Source organism: Pseudopodoces humilis, chromosome 11 (genome assembly GCF_049639895.1).
Source record: "Pseudopodoces humilis isolate 2021_Gansu_Grassland_sample_001 chromosome 11, ASM4963989v1, whole genome shotgun sequence".
In the NCBI taxonomy this organism is placed as follows: Eukaryota; Metazoa; Chordata; class Aves; order Passeriformes; family Paridae; genus Pseudopodoces; species Pseudopodoces humilis.
The window spans coordinates 10,833,168-10,848,665 of NC_142210.1; the positions used below are offsets into that span (position 1 = coordinate 10,833,168).

Sequence of the window (15,498 nt, forward strand, 5' to 3'; positions counted from 1 at the left end):
CAGGCGTGAGCTGGCCGGGGCCGCTGCCCCGCTCGCCGGCGGTGCCGAGGGGCAGCGGGGGCGCCGCGACACCGCCCCGGCCGGTCCGCATGGGCCTGGCGGAGCCATGGCCGCCCTGTACCAGAGCGCGGACCCGTCCGCCTCGGCCTCGCCCAACAAGCTGCTGGCGCTGAAGGATGTGCGGCAGGTGAAGGAGGAGACCACGCTGGACGAGAAGCTTTTCCTGCTGGCCTGCGACAAAGGTACCGGCCCCGCCGTCCCGCCCGGCCCCCCTTGAGTTCTCGGCCGCTCGCTCCGAGGGCCCGGGCCGGGTGTCAGCCCTGCGGTGCCCTCTCCTCGCCCGGGCTGCGGGTCCCGCCGTGGGCTGCCGTGGGGCACCGCGGGGTCCGGGCCCGCCGCCTCCCGCCGGCCCCTGAACGGGAAGGGAGGCGCGGGGCCGGCTTCTCCCGCCATCCTGAGGGCATTCGGTTTGTGTCGGAGCTGTCTGGGAGGTGTTCGCTGTTAAAAGTCTCTGAGTAGAGAGCTGGTGTAAAATTGGGGCTTACCTAGACATCCCCAGGATAAGCGAGACCAGTATCCTGTGATCTGCACCATTGGTGACGGATGGGAAGAAATTTGTCTTTTTGAAATATGCTACTTGCTTAAACCTATATTTAAGTATCTTTGAATCGAAACGTGGCCTTAAATCAAACTGATCTTTAAAGGTCTGAAGCGTTGGACTCCGAGGTATGCTTTTAATGATGTGCTGCACGGCTCTGCGTGCTTGGGGCATAAACACGGCTGCAGGAGCTGGGGTGTTTGCACGCAGAGCTGCGTGCTGGCCCCGAGCTTAGCTTAGCTCACAACCACAGGGTATTTCTGCAGTGGCATTCGCCAGCGAGCTTAGCAGTTTTGCTCTGGGACTCTCGGTGGTGGGATGCCTTGCATTTGCCTCTGCAGACTGTCCTGAACATCAGAGGAAGTAATGGCTTTCTCTCTTTAACTATAAACAGAGGTTCATAGAGCTAAAAGTATGCATAACAAAAAAAGTAACAAAACCCAGTTATTTGTATAACAGCTGGTTCAGTACTCTTGGTATGTATTTTACTGTATTCTGCATGTATTTCTGTAAGTGTTTTATGCTGAGATCTGTCTTGGTCACAGTCCTATGTGTTGCAAAGTAATTTGTTACCCTAGAGACAGTTTTGAAAAGCACCCATCATTTTGTGCGTGTTTGTTTTTAGGACTGGAACTAAAGGGGAGGATTAAAGTATATGTCTAATGCTTTCCTGAAGAGAGGTTTGAAATATATTTTGTTTTCTCTCTGATGAGAGAATGCTTATCTACCTTGACTTGTCTGATACACCCAGTTACTGTTGTCTACTGTGGAATAGTGTCTTGTGTGATGGTAGCTAGTACTTAAAATGATCACATGTTTTTATTGCTTTGTAATATGAAGTGATATCCCTACCTTACTTCTGCAGGTGACTATTACATGGTTAAAAAACTCTTAGAGGAAAACAGCTCAGGTGAAATGAACATAAATTGTGTGGATGTGCTCGGGCGAAATGCTGTTACCATAACCATTGAAAATGAAAACTTGGACATACTACAGCTGCTTTTAGATTATGGCTGCCAGGTATCCAACACACATTATTAAAAATGTTCAGTGTAGTCATGTATCGTCTTTGTTAATCTTTCAGAATTTGGACATAAATGAAGAATACCTTTTAGGCATTTCAATTATTTTTCCAATAAATTAGAAAAAGTAATTATGAAAGTGGTTTCTTCTCACAAGTTGATTTTTCTAGTGGAATTTTGGCATGGCAAATGTATAAGTAACATTTTCTACAATATTAACAAGTTTGAGTTTTATTTTAAATGTTACTCTTGCTGCTGATATAATGCATACATTATCTTCAAGAAAAAAAGTACACGGTGTGAGTGCCTCATTAAAATGTATAAAATGCGAAAATCCCTTCGGCTGTAGAGTGTATTAACTTTTTAAATGGTAACACAGAAAAATTATTCTATTATTTGATATTAAGTTAAGGCAAACATTTCTTCGACAAGTTTCTAGTGAAACTGATCTGTGCTTGATGGCAGGGCAGTTTCCTACCAGCAATACTTTAAATGTATGCAACATCTCTGCTATTGGTGGGAGAATTGATGGATTAAATATGTAAGTAGGGAAAAGTAGCATGTTTTGTTACATTGTTTGATATTGGGCATGAATAAATCCACAAGCTTTCCCTGCCTGAATTAGTGGCAGTAATAAAAGCTGTGTCTTTTTCTTTTATTTTTTTAAGTAAAAATCTAAATTTTTGGAAATGAATCAAGAATAATATCATCTGTAGGGAAAATGAAAGCTGCTTATCTCAGCATAATAGGAGGTGCAGAAGTGGTTGGTTACCAGCCAAGAAGGAAAAAGCTTATTTTCCTAGCTGTACTCCAGAATTAGAAATGTAGGGCTGAAGTATCCCATATGCTTGAGCTGTGTTACACTAATATTTGCTTTTAATCTGTCTAATAACCTGGTAAACTGAGTCCTTAAACTTGATTTTTGTAAGCCTTGTGCATCATCTTTTCTGGAAACTAATTTATTCAGTTGATTCCTTTGCCATTGGTGCAGTAATGCAAATTGTCACTAATGCTATATGAACTCCTGCAATGGCAACCTGAATTTGTATCCTGATCATATGCCTGATGATAATACAGAACATCATTTTAGTACTTTAAAATTAAGTTTAAAGAATATGTTAAAAAAATGCAGTTTGGCTTGAGTTTGTCTCTTTGTGCTGTTTCAGTTATTGCTGTTTTCACATATGATATGTTTTCTTTACCTAGTCCTCGGATGCACTTTTGGTGGCTATTGACTCAGAAGTGGTGGGAGCTGTTGATATTCTACTTAATCACCGACCAAAACGATCCTCCAGACCAACCATTGTGGTTAAGTGTTGTTATTCCTTGATTTTTGGTTGGGGCTGTGAAGGCTATTGCTTTTTTTATTCTTAAATTCTTAATATTCTTAAATTCTGCACCCGTAAGGTGATAGAATCTGGACAGCAGCTATTATTTTTGTAACTTCTTTTGTCTTGAAAGATTAAATACGTTCTTTTGCTTTATTACCTAAGGAATCCAGTGGCATTATACCTGGCAAACGCAGGCCTAGTTCAGAAAAGAAAAAACCTAGTGGTTATAAATCATTTCTCATAGTCTGTTTGCAAGGTAGTAAGCAGTCTTGACTTATAATGTGTTTATTCATGCATTGAAGCTTCATAGATTTTCAGAACAAATCTATAAACATCAGACCTTCACCTTGAAATAAAGCAATTGAAGCTTACCTTGTCAATGCTTAAATACCAAAGAACTTCTGAAAGCACAAAGTGGAGGTGGAGGCAGGGAAGGAATAAAGTGTTGTGAAACTGTGGCACGTTCAGGATATTTTTTCTGCACTTCAATAGTAAATACAATAATTTTTTCACAAACTAGAGCAAAATAACAATTTCTAATATTGTGCATAGGAAAAAAAGGCAGTATTTCTATGTAAATTAACCAGAAAAGTATCTGGGTCTGTTATTCTTTTTTAGTATTTATCTGACAGGTGTTTGAATGTTGTTACATATTTTTCTTTCTGTTCATGTTATGAAACATTTGAAAGTATTTTGAAGGAGAAATTCTTGGTTGAACAGTCAAAAACCCCCTTACATGTAGTAGAACTGTAGATAATAAATTCAGATAATTCATACATTCTATTCCAGAAATTAATGGAGCGCATTCAGAACCCAGAGTACTCAACAACCATGGATGTAGCACCAGTAATTTTAGCTGCTCATCGTAACAACTATGAAATTCTCACCATGCTGTTGAAGCAAGACATATCATTACCCAAACCCCATGCTGTGGGCTGTGAGTGCACACTGTGCACTGCCAAGAACAAAAAAGACAGTCTGCGGCATTCCAGGTAAGACTTAGAGGTCATAAGCCATAATAAAAAGATTCTTAATTCTCTGGTATTGCCTGGGTCAGATTTAGTATGTTTCCTTTTTGTTTTTAGGGTGAAGTTTATGACTGGATTCCTTTAATATATTGTAGCTCTTATTGTGAGAGATGGTAGTTCTTGGGGATGGGTTCTGCCTCAGAAGGCTGGTGGGAAGCAGTGGCTTTTTTCCATTTTGGTTTTATACTTTTAGTCACTGTGCATAGTCACTATAGTCTACCAGGCTTGTCTCAAACATTCTGGCTACCTTTGGCTTGGGGCCATAGGGACTAAGCAAATACAATTTTTCTCAAGTTAGTTAATACTTGTGGGTTTGTGAGCCAGAATGAGGAAGTGGATAATTTTCAATCCTGTTTCTAAAAGTGTTTATGTGGCATGCATTGATGAATGCAAACGAAAGACAATTTTTTTCTTTTTTTTTTTCTTTTTTTCTTCTTCAGTATTTTTGAAAATAGAAAGCTTTTTAATAAAGATTCAAATGAGGAGAGAGATGTAGCAATCTGGTAAATATTTTATGTGGTTAACTTGAGAATGTATTTGAGGGTTGAATAAAATTTAATATGAGAGAATTTGGATGAAAAATCACAGAGTTCAAAGATCATAAGTGTATTGCAATTACAATGCACAATAATTATTGCATAATTACTTCAGTCTGCATCCAAAATACTAAAAAATAAGAGAAGTGAGAGGATTTGAGTTTTTGGTATTGAGCTACCACAGGCCACATTCTGGTATCCATCCTATTCCCTATATCATTAGCTTCAGTATGAGAAAAGATGTCAGGGAATCCAAAGCAGACAAACAATAGAAATATTTGAGACAGCAGCTCTTAATTTAATCTAGAACTTTTGCTGATGTACTGATAGCAGTGGAAATAGTGAGGAAAAGAGGGAACTGTTTGGCCAGTTTTGAGTACTTAGGGGCTCTAAATATGTTATGTATCTTCCATGACATACTACAGTTAATGCTTGTAGTGCCTGATTTTAACCAAATTGTTTTGTCTTTCTGCTACCCATCTTAGGAAAACTTTTTGGAACAGGTTCATTTTGTTTGCTGTTCTTTTGTCACAGGTTTCGTCTTGACATTTATCGGTGTTTGGCCAGTCCTGCCTTAATAATGTTGACAGAGGAGGATCCAATTCTAAGAGCTTTTGAACTTAGTGCAGACTTGAAAGAATTAAGCCTTGTTGAAGTTGAGTTCAGGTAGGAATTGAAAATACAAATAAGTTTTAATATTTTTATGAAATTACAGGTGTAGAAATACGTATGCATTAGAAAAAGTTTATTCTTAATTTTTTGTAAGTGGAGTGTTTAAACTGATAATTAGACATAATAAGTTACATAATATAATTCATGCCTCATTAGTAGTCATTTTGACAGTTTAATTACTTTAAATCCTTTTAGGTATAGACATTTCAATATGTCTGGTTGCACCAACAGCTCAAATTTCAGCACTACTCTGCAAAAATAAACAGAAATTATGCTAAATGCTAATTTACTTGGAAATCACAGACCTATTAACCATATCAATATCTCAGTAGTACTCTGCACTTCTTTTCTGTCAGGGCAGAAATATGCAACACCTTGTTTATACTGACCTGACTCATGTTGGGAGTTGTTTCATGCTGAAAACGCTCTATATGATGAACAAATGCTCAGTGTAATTTCATGCTTAAACAATGCAGACTTTTACCATTTTGTAATTTACCAGCACAAAGCTTTCCAAGAATGTGAGAGTTAGAATTTATATTCTAAGCTGAAATTCTACTTTCCTGAACAACATGGCAATTTTCTGCATTTTAGCTGCCTTTCTTAATAAGAGTTCAATTTTTGCAGTTTTGTGATACAACTTGGCATTAAAATGAGCTGTGTGCAAGGTGAGACAAGGAAATCGTGGTTTCTTTTTGTGTGTTTAATACATTAATACATAATATTTAGTGAATAGACTTTAGTTTTCAGATGACAGGAGTAAAGCAAAACCCCAAACAATTTCCTGTCCCATTGGAAAGTCCAGGTGATTACTTACCAGTGCCATATTTTGTGACAGCTACACTGTCTCATGTCCTGGAAATAACCCTAAGCTTTAACTCTGTGTATGTAACTCATGACATAAGAGTTTGTATACTGTAAGTCTGTTTGCCAGATTTTCTTTAGTGATCTGCAAACTAAACAGAAATGGAATTGTCGTGTTACATGGTGAAAACTACTCAGAGCTGTTTTAGGAATGCTTGGACATTGACGCAGGACTTCTGGGGTGGTTTCTTTTAATTTATCCTAACATAACATGCAATCCCAGCCAAAAATTGCTAGTTCATGATTGAATGGAAAATACAGGACCAGTGTAATAGTACCTACTGCTCCTGTGTGTTTCAGAAATGATTATGAGGAGCTCGCTCAACAGTGCAAAACCTTTGCTAAAGATTTACTTGCACAAGCACGGAATTCCCGGGAGCTGGAAGTCATTCTGAATCACACCTCCAGTGATGAACATGTAGACAAGCGAGGATTGTTGGAAGAGAGGATGAACTTAAGCCGCTTAAAACTTGCAATCAAGTATAATCAAAAAGAGGTTTGTCTTTGCAGTAACTTGATATACTCTCCATATCATATTTTGCTAGTAATTAATTACTTTGTTGTTCTGCCTCTGGAAAGAAGTGGCTCTTCTGCCACTGCCTCTCCACAGAAGCGGAAATCAATTTGCAGGAGTTACAGAAGAGATGGTAGTAAACAGGTATCAGTATGTGAACAGGCATGCTGCAAGATACTGAGTGATTCTTCAGTGCTTACTATGGGGATGAATGTAGTATTTTTTGTATTGGAGTATAGGCTACTGCTTTTTTATGAACAGCTCTGGTAGTGGTAATTATTTATTCAGTTTCTCATTAAATCCTTGCCTAGAGAGGCATGGATCCTTAGGTGCCAAACATGATTTATCATCTTCTCACTGGTCATTAACTGTTTAGCTTTGTCTCAGGCCTTGCCTATGCTGTTCAGTAATTAGATTGGACCTGTGCTGCTATAACTCAATAGCCCCTCTGTTCCAGAATAGCAGCACTTTCTATGACATCAGTATGCAACTTTGTCCATGCAGTAGATTATTGTCATTTTTGTCCCTTCATAAATTATAACTCTAGTTCTCTGTGCTGGAAGTCAAATGGGTATTTGTGGGATTCTAGTATAAGGACCAAGGACAGAGTGAAAGTTTCCTTTTCGTGCAAAATCCATTTTTAGTTAGCATTTGGAAAAGGAATTATATAATTCTGTCTGTTCTACATGTCTAGGCTTAAACTGTTTGGGAAACTGTTGAAATATATAGCATTTAAAAGTCCTAAACTGTAGTTCTGGAATGCCCCACAGCCAGCATTACACATTTCTGGCCTGTATTCATCAAGCACATTGAAGTATTTTGGTGTTCCTCTGGGTTTGAGCATAGCTTGCTTTTACTACAGGGCTTGGAAAATAACAACTTTTTTTGTGTGGTATACATATAGTTAGAAAATTAATTTGAATGCAACTTATTAATGTGTGTTATGAAACCTGAGAGTGATTCCTTGTTTGTTTCTCCCACTCCTTCCCCCCCAGTTTGTTGCCCAGTCCAACTGCCAGCAGTTTCTCAACACAGTGTGGTTCGGGCAGATGGCCGGCTATCGGCGCAAGCACACTTGCAAGAAGATCCTGACTGTTCTGATGGTTGGCATTTTCTGGCCAGTTCTGTCCCTGTGTTACTTGTTAGCTCCTAAATCTCGAGTAGGTCGAATAATTCACACTCCTTTTATGAAGTTTATTATTCACGGAGCTTCATATTTCACATTTCTGTTACTACTTAATTTGTACTCCCTTGTCTACAATGAGAATAAGAAGAATACAATGGGACCAGCCCTTGAGAGAATAGACTATCTTCTGATAATATGGCTTATTGGTAGGTATGATTTGAGTGAATGACAGTTGCTGAATATATATGAAAAATTGCCACTAATAACTCAGTCTTTTGTGACCAGTTCTGTAATGCTTGATTGGAAGAGTAGTTAATAACAAAATCTGGACTTGCTGCACAGTTGGTATGTGGTTTCAAGATAAAAGTGTATGTTACGTTTATGTATGCATGCTCCATCTTAGTCTAAGAGAAGAGGGCATTTACCTCATGCTTGTTTCAAAACACAAAAGCAAATATTTTTTTCCCATGTTATGGTTTTCTATTTCTCTATGTCATTGTCATCAATTATTATAATTGTACCAGAGAGGCTGCATGTCACTTCTCGTTGATGCAGCAGAGGGAGCACAGGTATCATTTTTGTTGAGTCCTCAAGAACTTTTGGTTGAAAGTTCGTAACTTTTACCTTGTTTTTGGTTGTCTGGCATGCAATTGTTTTTACATTAAAATTTACCTTCCTTAATGTAAGATAATTAGATATGTATAATTAGTTTCATTGGACTTACAAAAACCAGTGACATAGTAAAAACAACCCAGTTTTTATCTAAGTAATTTTGTGTTGTTCTAGATAAACTTTCAAAATCATGAATACAGATGTCTTCCATGGGAAAATAAAACAACAGAGCTCCAGGTCTTGTGTGTGTAAATATCATCTTCTGCATTTCAATTTACTGATTCTGTAACCAATTCAGTGTAAAATACATGATGATCAAATGTAAAGTATTACCTGTTCAGTACAATGGCTTCACTTTCCTGGGTTTTATTATTTTCCTGCAGGAATGGTGTGGTCAGATGTTAAGAGGCTCTGGTATGATGGTTTAGAAGATTTTTTAGAAGAATCCCGCAATCAGCTTAGTTTTGTCATGAATTCCCTGTATTTGGCAACTTTTGCCCTCAAAGTTGTTGCCCATAACAAGGTGAGCACCAATCTTAATAGATCCAAAAGCTCCTCTGGGGCTGACTGAGCAAGTACGATTTTAGTACATTGCTGGAAAATACCTGAAGATGTGTTACACGTGGTATGTTAGAAGTAGGGTGTTGTGGTTAAGTGGACATTAGTAGTAGCCTATGATGGGGTGCAGTGTAGGCTTTAGGCTTCAATGCTCTGTGGGTATGGGCCATGGAGGTGTCGGGACCTCAGGTCTTATTGCACCTTGGTCTTCAAAGCATAGTTGATCAAGCAAATGGGAGTTAGAAAACCTGGAAACCCCAAACAGAGCTGCTGTCTTCCTTGTGAAAACTAACTGGTCTTCCAAATGGCTTGATTTTTGTTTAGGGAAATGCACCTCATCAGATTGGGCATTTGTGCTTCACCGATTCCATTCAGTACTACGCAGAAAGCTAACAGTGTTCTCTGTGTTTGGCTTGCCTAGTGCATTTTTGTTACAGAAAGTTTTATTTAGCTTTTGATTACATATACTCGAATGTCATAACTGGTGTATTTTTAATTGGTTTTTTGGTGGGGTTTTTTTTGGTTGGGGTTTTCTTTGGTAGTAAGGATAAAAGCCCTGAGACCATAGAGGAGCCTTGTCTTGTCTCTTTGAAAAGCCATCTGGATTTGATTGAAAATACGAGTTTTGAAAATTATCATTGCCATACTGTAGCATGTGTTGTTAAACACACAGCACATGGCAAACTGCCAGACCAATTGAATGTGAATATTACAGCAAAATCAAAGCCAGTGCAGTAGCACCATTATTGTATCTTGAAAACTGCAAGTTGACAGCTGTCTGGCAGTTGGGAGCAAAATAAACTGGTTGAGTTCTTCTCAACTTGGTGTTTGGCTCATTTCCCTATCCTAGCATTGATTCAGAGGCTAGTAATCATTTGGAAAGGAAGGCTCCATTTCTTGGAAAAAAAATAGAGGGAGAATGCCACATTGGGCTGCTTTCCCAGCCATTTGCTTTGCAACCATCATGTCTCTAGTAGTAGTTCCTTTGCTGAGATAAGACCCATTGTTGCCTATTTAAATTGTAACCTTTTTGAAGATGCAGGACTCCTGTCCTATACAATAGGCATATAATGGGTGTTGGCCCCTTTTATGTGGCCAAATTTATTTTTAGAGTTTATAAATCATATAGAAAACCAAATAAAAATGTTCAGTTTGCATCTTAGGTCCATTATAGACCCTGAAACTGTAAGAGGTAAGAGTCTGTGCAGCAGAAGGATTTGTACACGTGCAAATGCAGTGTGCTACATAATACTTACGCCTATTTCTTGCCATCTTCGTACAGCAGACTTTTTGTTCCTTGGTTTTTGAGTGTCCATTTTGAGACAGAAGAAGCTGGTAATATAAATGCTGAATTTTTCAGGCAAACCAAAAGTTAGGAATCTGTGGATATTCCCTGAGAAAGTTTAATGTCCACTAAGTAGTGCTTAGTGGATAATGTGTCAAGCAGCAGTTTAACTGTGACTCCCATTCTCTCTAGCCACTCATAAAATCCACTGAAGAAACCCCAAGTTTTAAGTCTTTCCAAAACTGGTTCAAATCAGCTGTCACCACATCACAATTGCATATGTACATAGGTTTTCTTTGTAGCATCTCAGTGTTATTTTTGACTGAGGCCTATTGTACAAGGCAGTGCACATATTTATGAAGTGCCCAAGTCCCTGTTTCAATAGACCGTGCAAAACAGAGTAGAAGTGAAAGCAGGACAGGGGAATAAATGGTTTGAAAGAGTGAGTGGCAGAGTTAGGTGTTGAATTTAAATTGACTGATTTCTGTCTCCCTCTTTAATGGCTTTTAAAATGCCTTTGCTTGAAAGAGGTATGACACGTGATATGATACGTGTTAATTTCTTTTATGCTCTTGCCTGTTTTGGAAGTAGAAGTAGAGGTGTATGGGTACATTTCTGTATTTATAATGTTAGTGATCTCAACTTGTCCTTTTTTATGTCGTAGTTTCATGATTATGCTGAAAGGAAGGACTGGGATGCATTCCATCCTACCCTAGTGGCAGAAGGTCTTTTTGCCTTTGCCAATGTTCTTAGTTACCTGCGTCTCTTCTTCATGTACACAACCAGCTCCATTCTGGGACCACTCCAGGTGAATATCATTACGTTTTGAAAAAATACTAAACCGAACTTGCTATCAAGAGTTTTATTGAAAATAGGAAAAAAATGTTGAAAGTAAGAAACTGAAAAGTAGAAAGAAATGATACTGCATTGAAGTTTGGTTTTTTTTTAATCTCTTGAGTGAAACATACTGATTCAAAGGGGAAAAGGTAAGAAAAAGAGTCAAAGACCTTGTGTAGTTCAGTTAACGTATTTTTCCGTGATAGCTGTACCTATCCTGCTTTTTTGTTTTGATCTGTTTTAAGCTTAACATAATGCCTAAGTTTTCACAGTTTGGATAGTATAGGGATCAGGTTCTTCCTGTAAAGTTTTATGCAAATAATTGCCTTAGCTTCTTATATATGAGTAAGTAGCATATAAGTGTAGCAAGGACGAGTAATCAAAAGGCTTTCTGTTTATGTCTGTGATCTCATTGAAGCTGCACCTTGAGTTGTGTAAATTGCTTTTGTTTGAAAAATATAAATCTCTCAAGAGTATTGAAATACTCACCTATATATTGGCAGTTATAAGAAGGGAGAACAGGTTTCTTCTTGCTTGGTATTTGTTGGAGCCTTTCAGTAATGATGACACTAAAAGCTCCCACATTTTAATTATGTAATTTTCTGTTATACATTTTAAATGGAAATGTACTTGCACACTTTGAAAAAAACACTGAAGTCTTGATATTGAATTAAGCATTAGGGTTGTACAAATTGATTAAACACAGAAGTCTCTCCACATTTTAAAGAGATTCACTGTTTAATGTGCATATTTATTTATGTACTAGATCTTTCACAAGTTTTTTATTAGGAGACCGTGTTATGAAATTTTCCAAATAAATAAAAACAGTCAACAGTCACCCCATTCAGAGGCGTACAGGAGCTTACGTTCTTACTGCTGGCCAGTAGGGCTGGTGCAACAACTCTTACAGTATTTTCTGAAAGTAGGTCACAAAGTTCAGATGGTGGTAATCAAATATGGCATAGAAACCCAACAGTGGGGGGTGGGGGAAGGCAGCTACTGTGTTCTCTTGGCTTTTAGTTATTTTTAAGCTTTCAGTTACTTGACTCATTGGCTAATAAAACCTGTTACGATCCAGATTTGTAGGTTGGCTGTGTGTGGTGGATTTTATTATTAACAGAAGGTAAAATAGTACTTCCCTAGATGAGATAATTGCATTTTAAGTGCTTAGAAATTGTAAATAGAGAGACAAAGCGTGAACCTATGAAGAAAGCAACTGGCATTTGGATTGGTTATTACACTCATCCAAACAAAACGGTTTTGTGAAGTTTGAACTTTCTGTGCATTCCTGTTTCTTTGTCTTTACTTTGTCTCTCTCTTGGCTGGAACCATGTGTTAAAGGGAAAATGTTTTGTTTGGATTTGGGTTGGGTTTTTTTCATTGAAGGGATGGATGTGATGAAACAGTTTGATGGGGAGTACAGTCATCCTCTGACCAAACACGCACAGGATTGGTGCAGCGCTCTGCCCACAGCTGCAGAACCTCCATGACCACTGCAAACTGTACAGACTCTGAATGTGCTGTGCTGCAGGAGGTACTTGGTGAGTTTCCAGCAGCAAAGGAGGGAGCAGGAATTCATCTCCCAGTAAAGCTGTACTTGCAAAACCTGGCAACTGTGTTACAGTTCTGGGCTATGATTTGATTCCTATAGGACCAGGCTTTCCACACACTGATTTATATAGATTAGATTCACCTAATCCCACATTACATTTATTTGCATTCTTTATAATGGTACACTGTTCTGAAGAAGTTTGTAGGAAGGATAATTAAATTATATAAACAGTTTGTGATTTGTCTGTGTAAAAATTTGTCAAAAGCAAATCAAGATCTTTCCTGTGTTGGAAAAAATCACAAGCATATGACTGTTTTTTTTAAAGGTGCTGTATTTCTTATGCTGCAAAGTTCTGTATAGGATATTTTGAATTGGAATCTGAATTTACTGTCATACCTTGTATGCTTTATCCTTCAATTTCTGTGTGCCTACACACTTGTTTATTTGAAATCATACATAAAATATACAGTGAACTAATTTTGTATTCTGCAGATGGGCTTTTGTATAGTACTTTTATTTTTATTAGTGATAAATTATTCCAAATGTTTTGATTAATTCAGTGTTCTTCTAAGTTTTTCTTTTCTATAATGGCATTTATGTTCAAATGCATTTCATTTACTGATTTTGTCTGCTGACCTGTGAGTTCCTTATTACCATTGGTATTGCAAATAAATAACAAGGTGTACATACTATTTCTTGTGGTTATTAGGATGATATTAATTTTCCAGGCAATGTTAAAATTACTTACATATTCTTTTTAATATCTAGAATTTTCTCTGAAAAACAGTACAAGGTTATCTTCTGACCTTAAGGTCTGTTTAGCATATCAAAATTTAACTTAAATATTTAAAATGTAAATAGATTTTTTGTTGATCAAAGGCTGAAGAAAACCATACAAATAAAAATAACTACATGTTTTACTAAAATTAGAAATAAATCTATTTCACAGATTTCAATGGGCCAGATGCTACAAGATTTTGGAAAATTTCTGGGCATGTTTCTTCTTGTCTTGTTCTCATTCACAATTGGATTGACCCAACTTTATGATAAAGGATTTACTGTAAATGAAGAAAAGGACTGTGCGGGCATTTTCTGTGAACAACAGAGCAATGACACGTTCCATTCGTGAGTTTGAGATCTATAAAATAACTGTGTTGTTTTAGCCTTTAATCCCTAGTAATTAAACAGAACTGGATTTTTTCACTGATCTTGAATTTACAGTAAACACTTCTGGTGTTAGGTTTACCTAACCAGATATTTTTCTGTGTTTTTGTAGGTTTATTGGTACATGTTTTGCTCTCTTCTGGTACATATTCTCCCTGGCACATGTCGCAATCTTTGTGACACGTTTTAGCTATGGTGAAGAATTACAGTCTTTTGTGGGTGCTGTTATTGTTGGGACCTACAACGTGGTGGTTGTGATAGTATTAACTAAACTCCTTGTGGCAATGCTTCACAAAAGTTTTCAGCTGATTGCAGTAAGTGGTGTCTGATTAATTACCAATTACCTGTATCTTTGGATTTTACAAGTTTCTTCCTATGATGTGTAAAGTCATGATCTATAGGTCTCATGGATGAGCTCTGTCAGTGAGTTCATATTTTTCCTTCAAATAAGAAGTTTTTATTTACTTTAACTAAAAAAATATTTATTTTCCATGTTGAATTTGTGCAGGGCTTTGGCCCACTGGGAACTGATGCCTTTCTTGATACAATGGCTGTTAAAGTGCTGGTTTTGATATGTGTGGTGCTTTAGCATTTAATCTGGGGTTATACCTTCTGAATTTTATACCAGATTATATAGGGAATTGAAGAAAGATGTACTTATTTTCAGTATTCAATATTAGAATATTCAAGCAAACCTATTAAAATATTCTGTAATATACCTATTAAAATGCTGTATAATCAAAATTAAATAATGGTCAGTTTTTCATGTATGAGAAAATTAAACTTACAAAATAACCTATTAATATTTCTGCTTCTCTTCTCTGTTAATGTTTCTGATGATTTAGAATCATGAAGATAAGGAGTGGAAGTTTGCTCGTGCCAAGCTTTGGCTTAGCTACTTCGATGATAAATGCACGCTCCCTCCACCTTTCAACGTTATACCCTCTCCCAAGACTATTTGTTACCTTTTCAACAGCCTCAGTAAATGGATCTGCTCTCATACATCAAGTGGCAAAGTGAAACGTCAGAACAGCCTCAAGGTGAGGAATGATTGGGCAAGCTCTGGGCTCTGCAGCTGGAAAGGTGCTGCTTGCTGAAATGAAAATGCAGATTGCTGCATGCTGCCTGTCAGAAGGTGAATGCTGCTAAGATAAATAGGAACTACAGAATAATGTGTGTTGTATCCAAGATAAATAAGTGTTACTTATTTCTACTTAAGTAAGGTTTTATTGACTTTCTGGTTTCGGAATTTCAACCCACTTCTCTCCAACCCCCAATTCCCCCAGAAATAGTCTAAAAAAAAAAGCTTTGATTGAATGAAAAAACATAGAAACCTCAAGGAAGTATGTGCTAATCTCAAAAATGGTGAGGTTAGAATATTCTTTGGTGAAGGTAATTGGTTTTAAACATATTACAGAAGTGTCAGAATAAATAACCAAAAAAGATCACTGAAGGCTCTCATTGTTAGGGAAGGGATTTTTTTGTTTATTTTATAAACATTTTTTTGTACCCCACAATTTTGCATACTAATTTTGCATCTTCTTGCTGACAAAAATAACATGAAATAAACAAATTTAAGCAGTTTATGGAATTTGCACTGAGAGGCATTTAGGGTTATGGAACTCTTGATTGATCACAGAACAATTACCAAGCCAGGTAATAAAAATTTTCACTTTTACTGGTACAGCAGATTATGATCTAATTTGGATTTTGTGGACAATTTATGTCCAGTGCATATTTGTGTACATCAGGATGTATTTAAAAATAGCTTTGTTACTTTGTTCCTGTTTCTTCTCTGT

General features: G+C 37.4%; 1 protein-coding gene across 1 annotated transcript in view; it reads left to right on the top strand.

The window, feature by feature from the left end:
• Window positions 1–15,498, top strand: part of TRPC1 (transient receptor potential cation channel subfamily C member 1) — a 17,499-nt gene continuing 2,001 nt past the window's right edge. Inside the window, exons 1-12 of the mRNA XM_005527067.3 lie at window positions 1–242; window positions 1,464–1,618; window positions 2,827–2,928; window positions 3,741–3,943; window positions 5,050–5,181; window positions 6,352–6,547; window positions 7,561–7,897; window positions 8,687–8,826; window positions 10,811–10,954; window positions 13,485–13,660; window positions 13,812–14,013; window positions 14,545–14,739. Coding sequence (XP_005527124.1) covers window positions 107–242; window positions 1,464–1,618; window positions 2,827–2,928; window positions 3,741–3,943; window positions 5,050–5,181; window positions 6,352–6,547; window positions 7,561–7,897; window positions 8,687–8,826; window positions 10,811–10,954; window positions 13,485–13,660; window positions 13,812–14,013; window positions 14,545–14,739 — 2,118 coding nt within the window. The 5' untranslated portion in view covers window positions 1–106. The remainder of the gene's footprint in view (window positions 243–1,463; window positions 1,619–2,826; window positions 2,929–3,740; window positions 3,944–5,049; window positions 5,182–6,351; window positions 6,548–7,560; window positions 7,898–8,686; window positions 8,827–10,810; window positions 10,955–13,484; window positions 13,661–13,811; window positions 14,014–14,544; window positions 14,740–15,498) is intronic.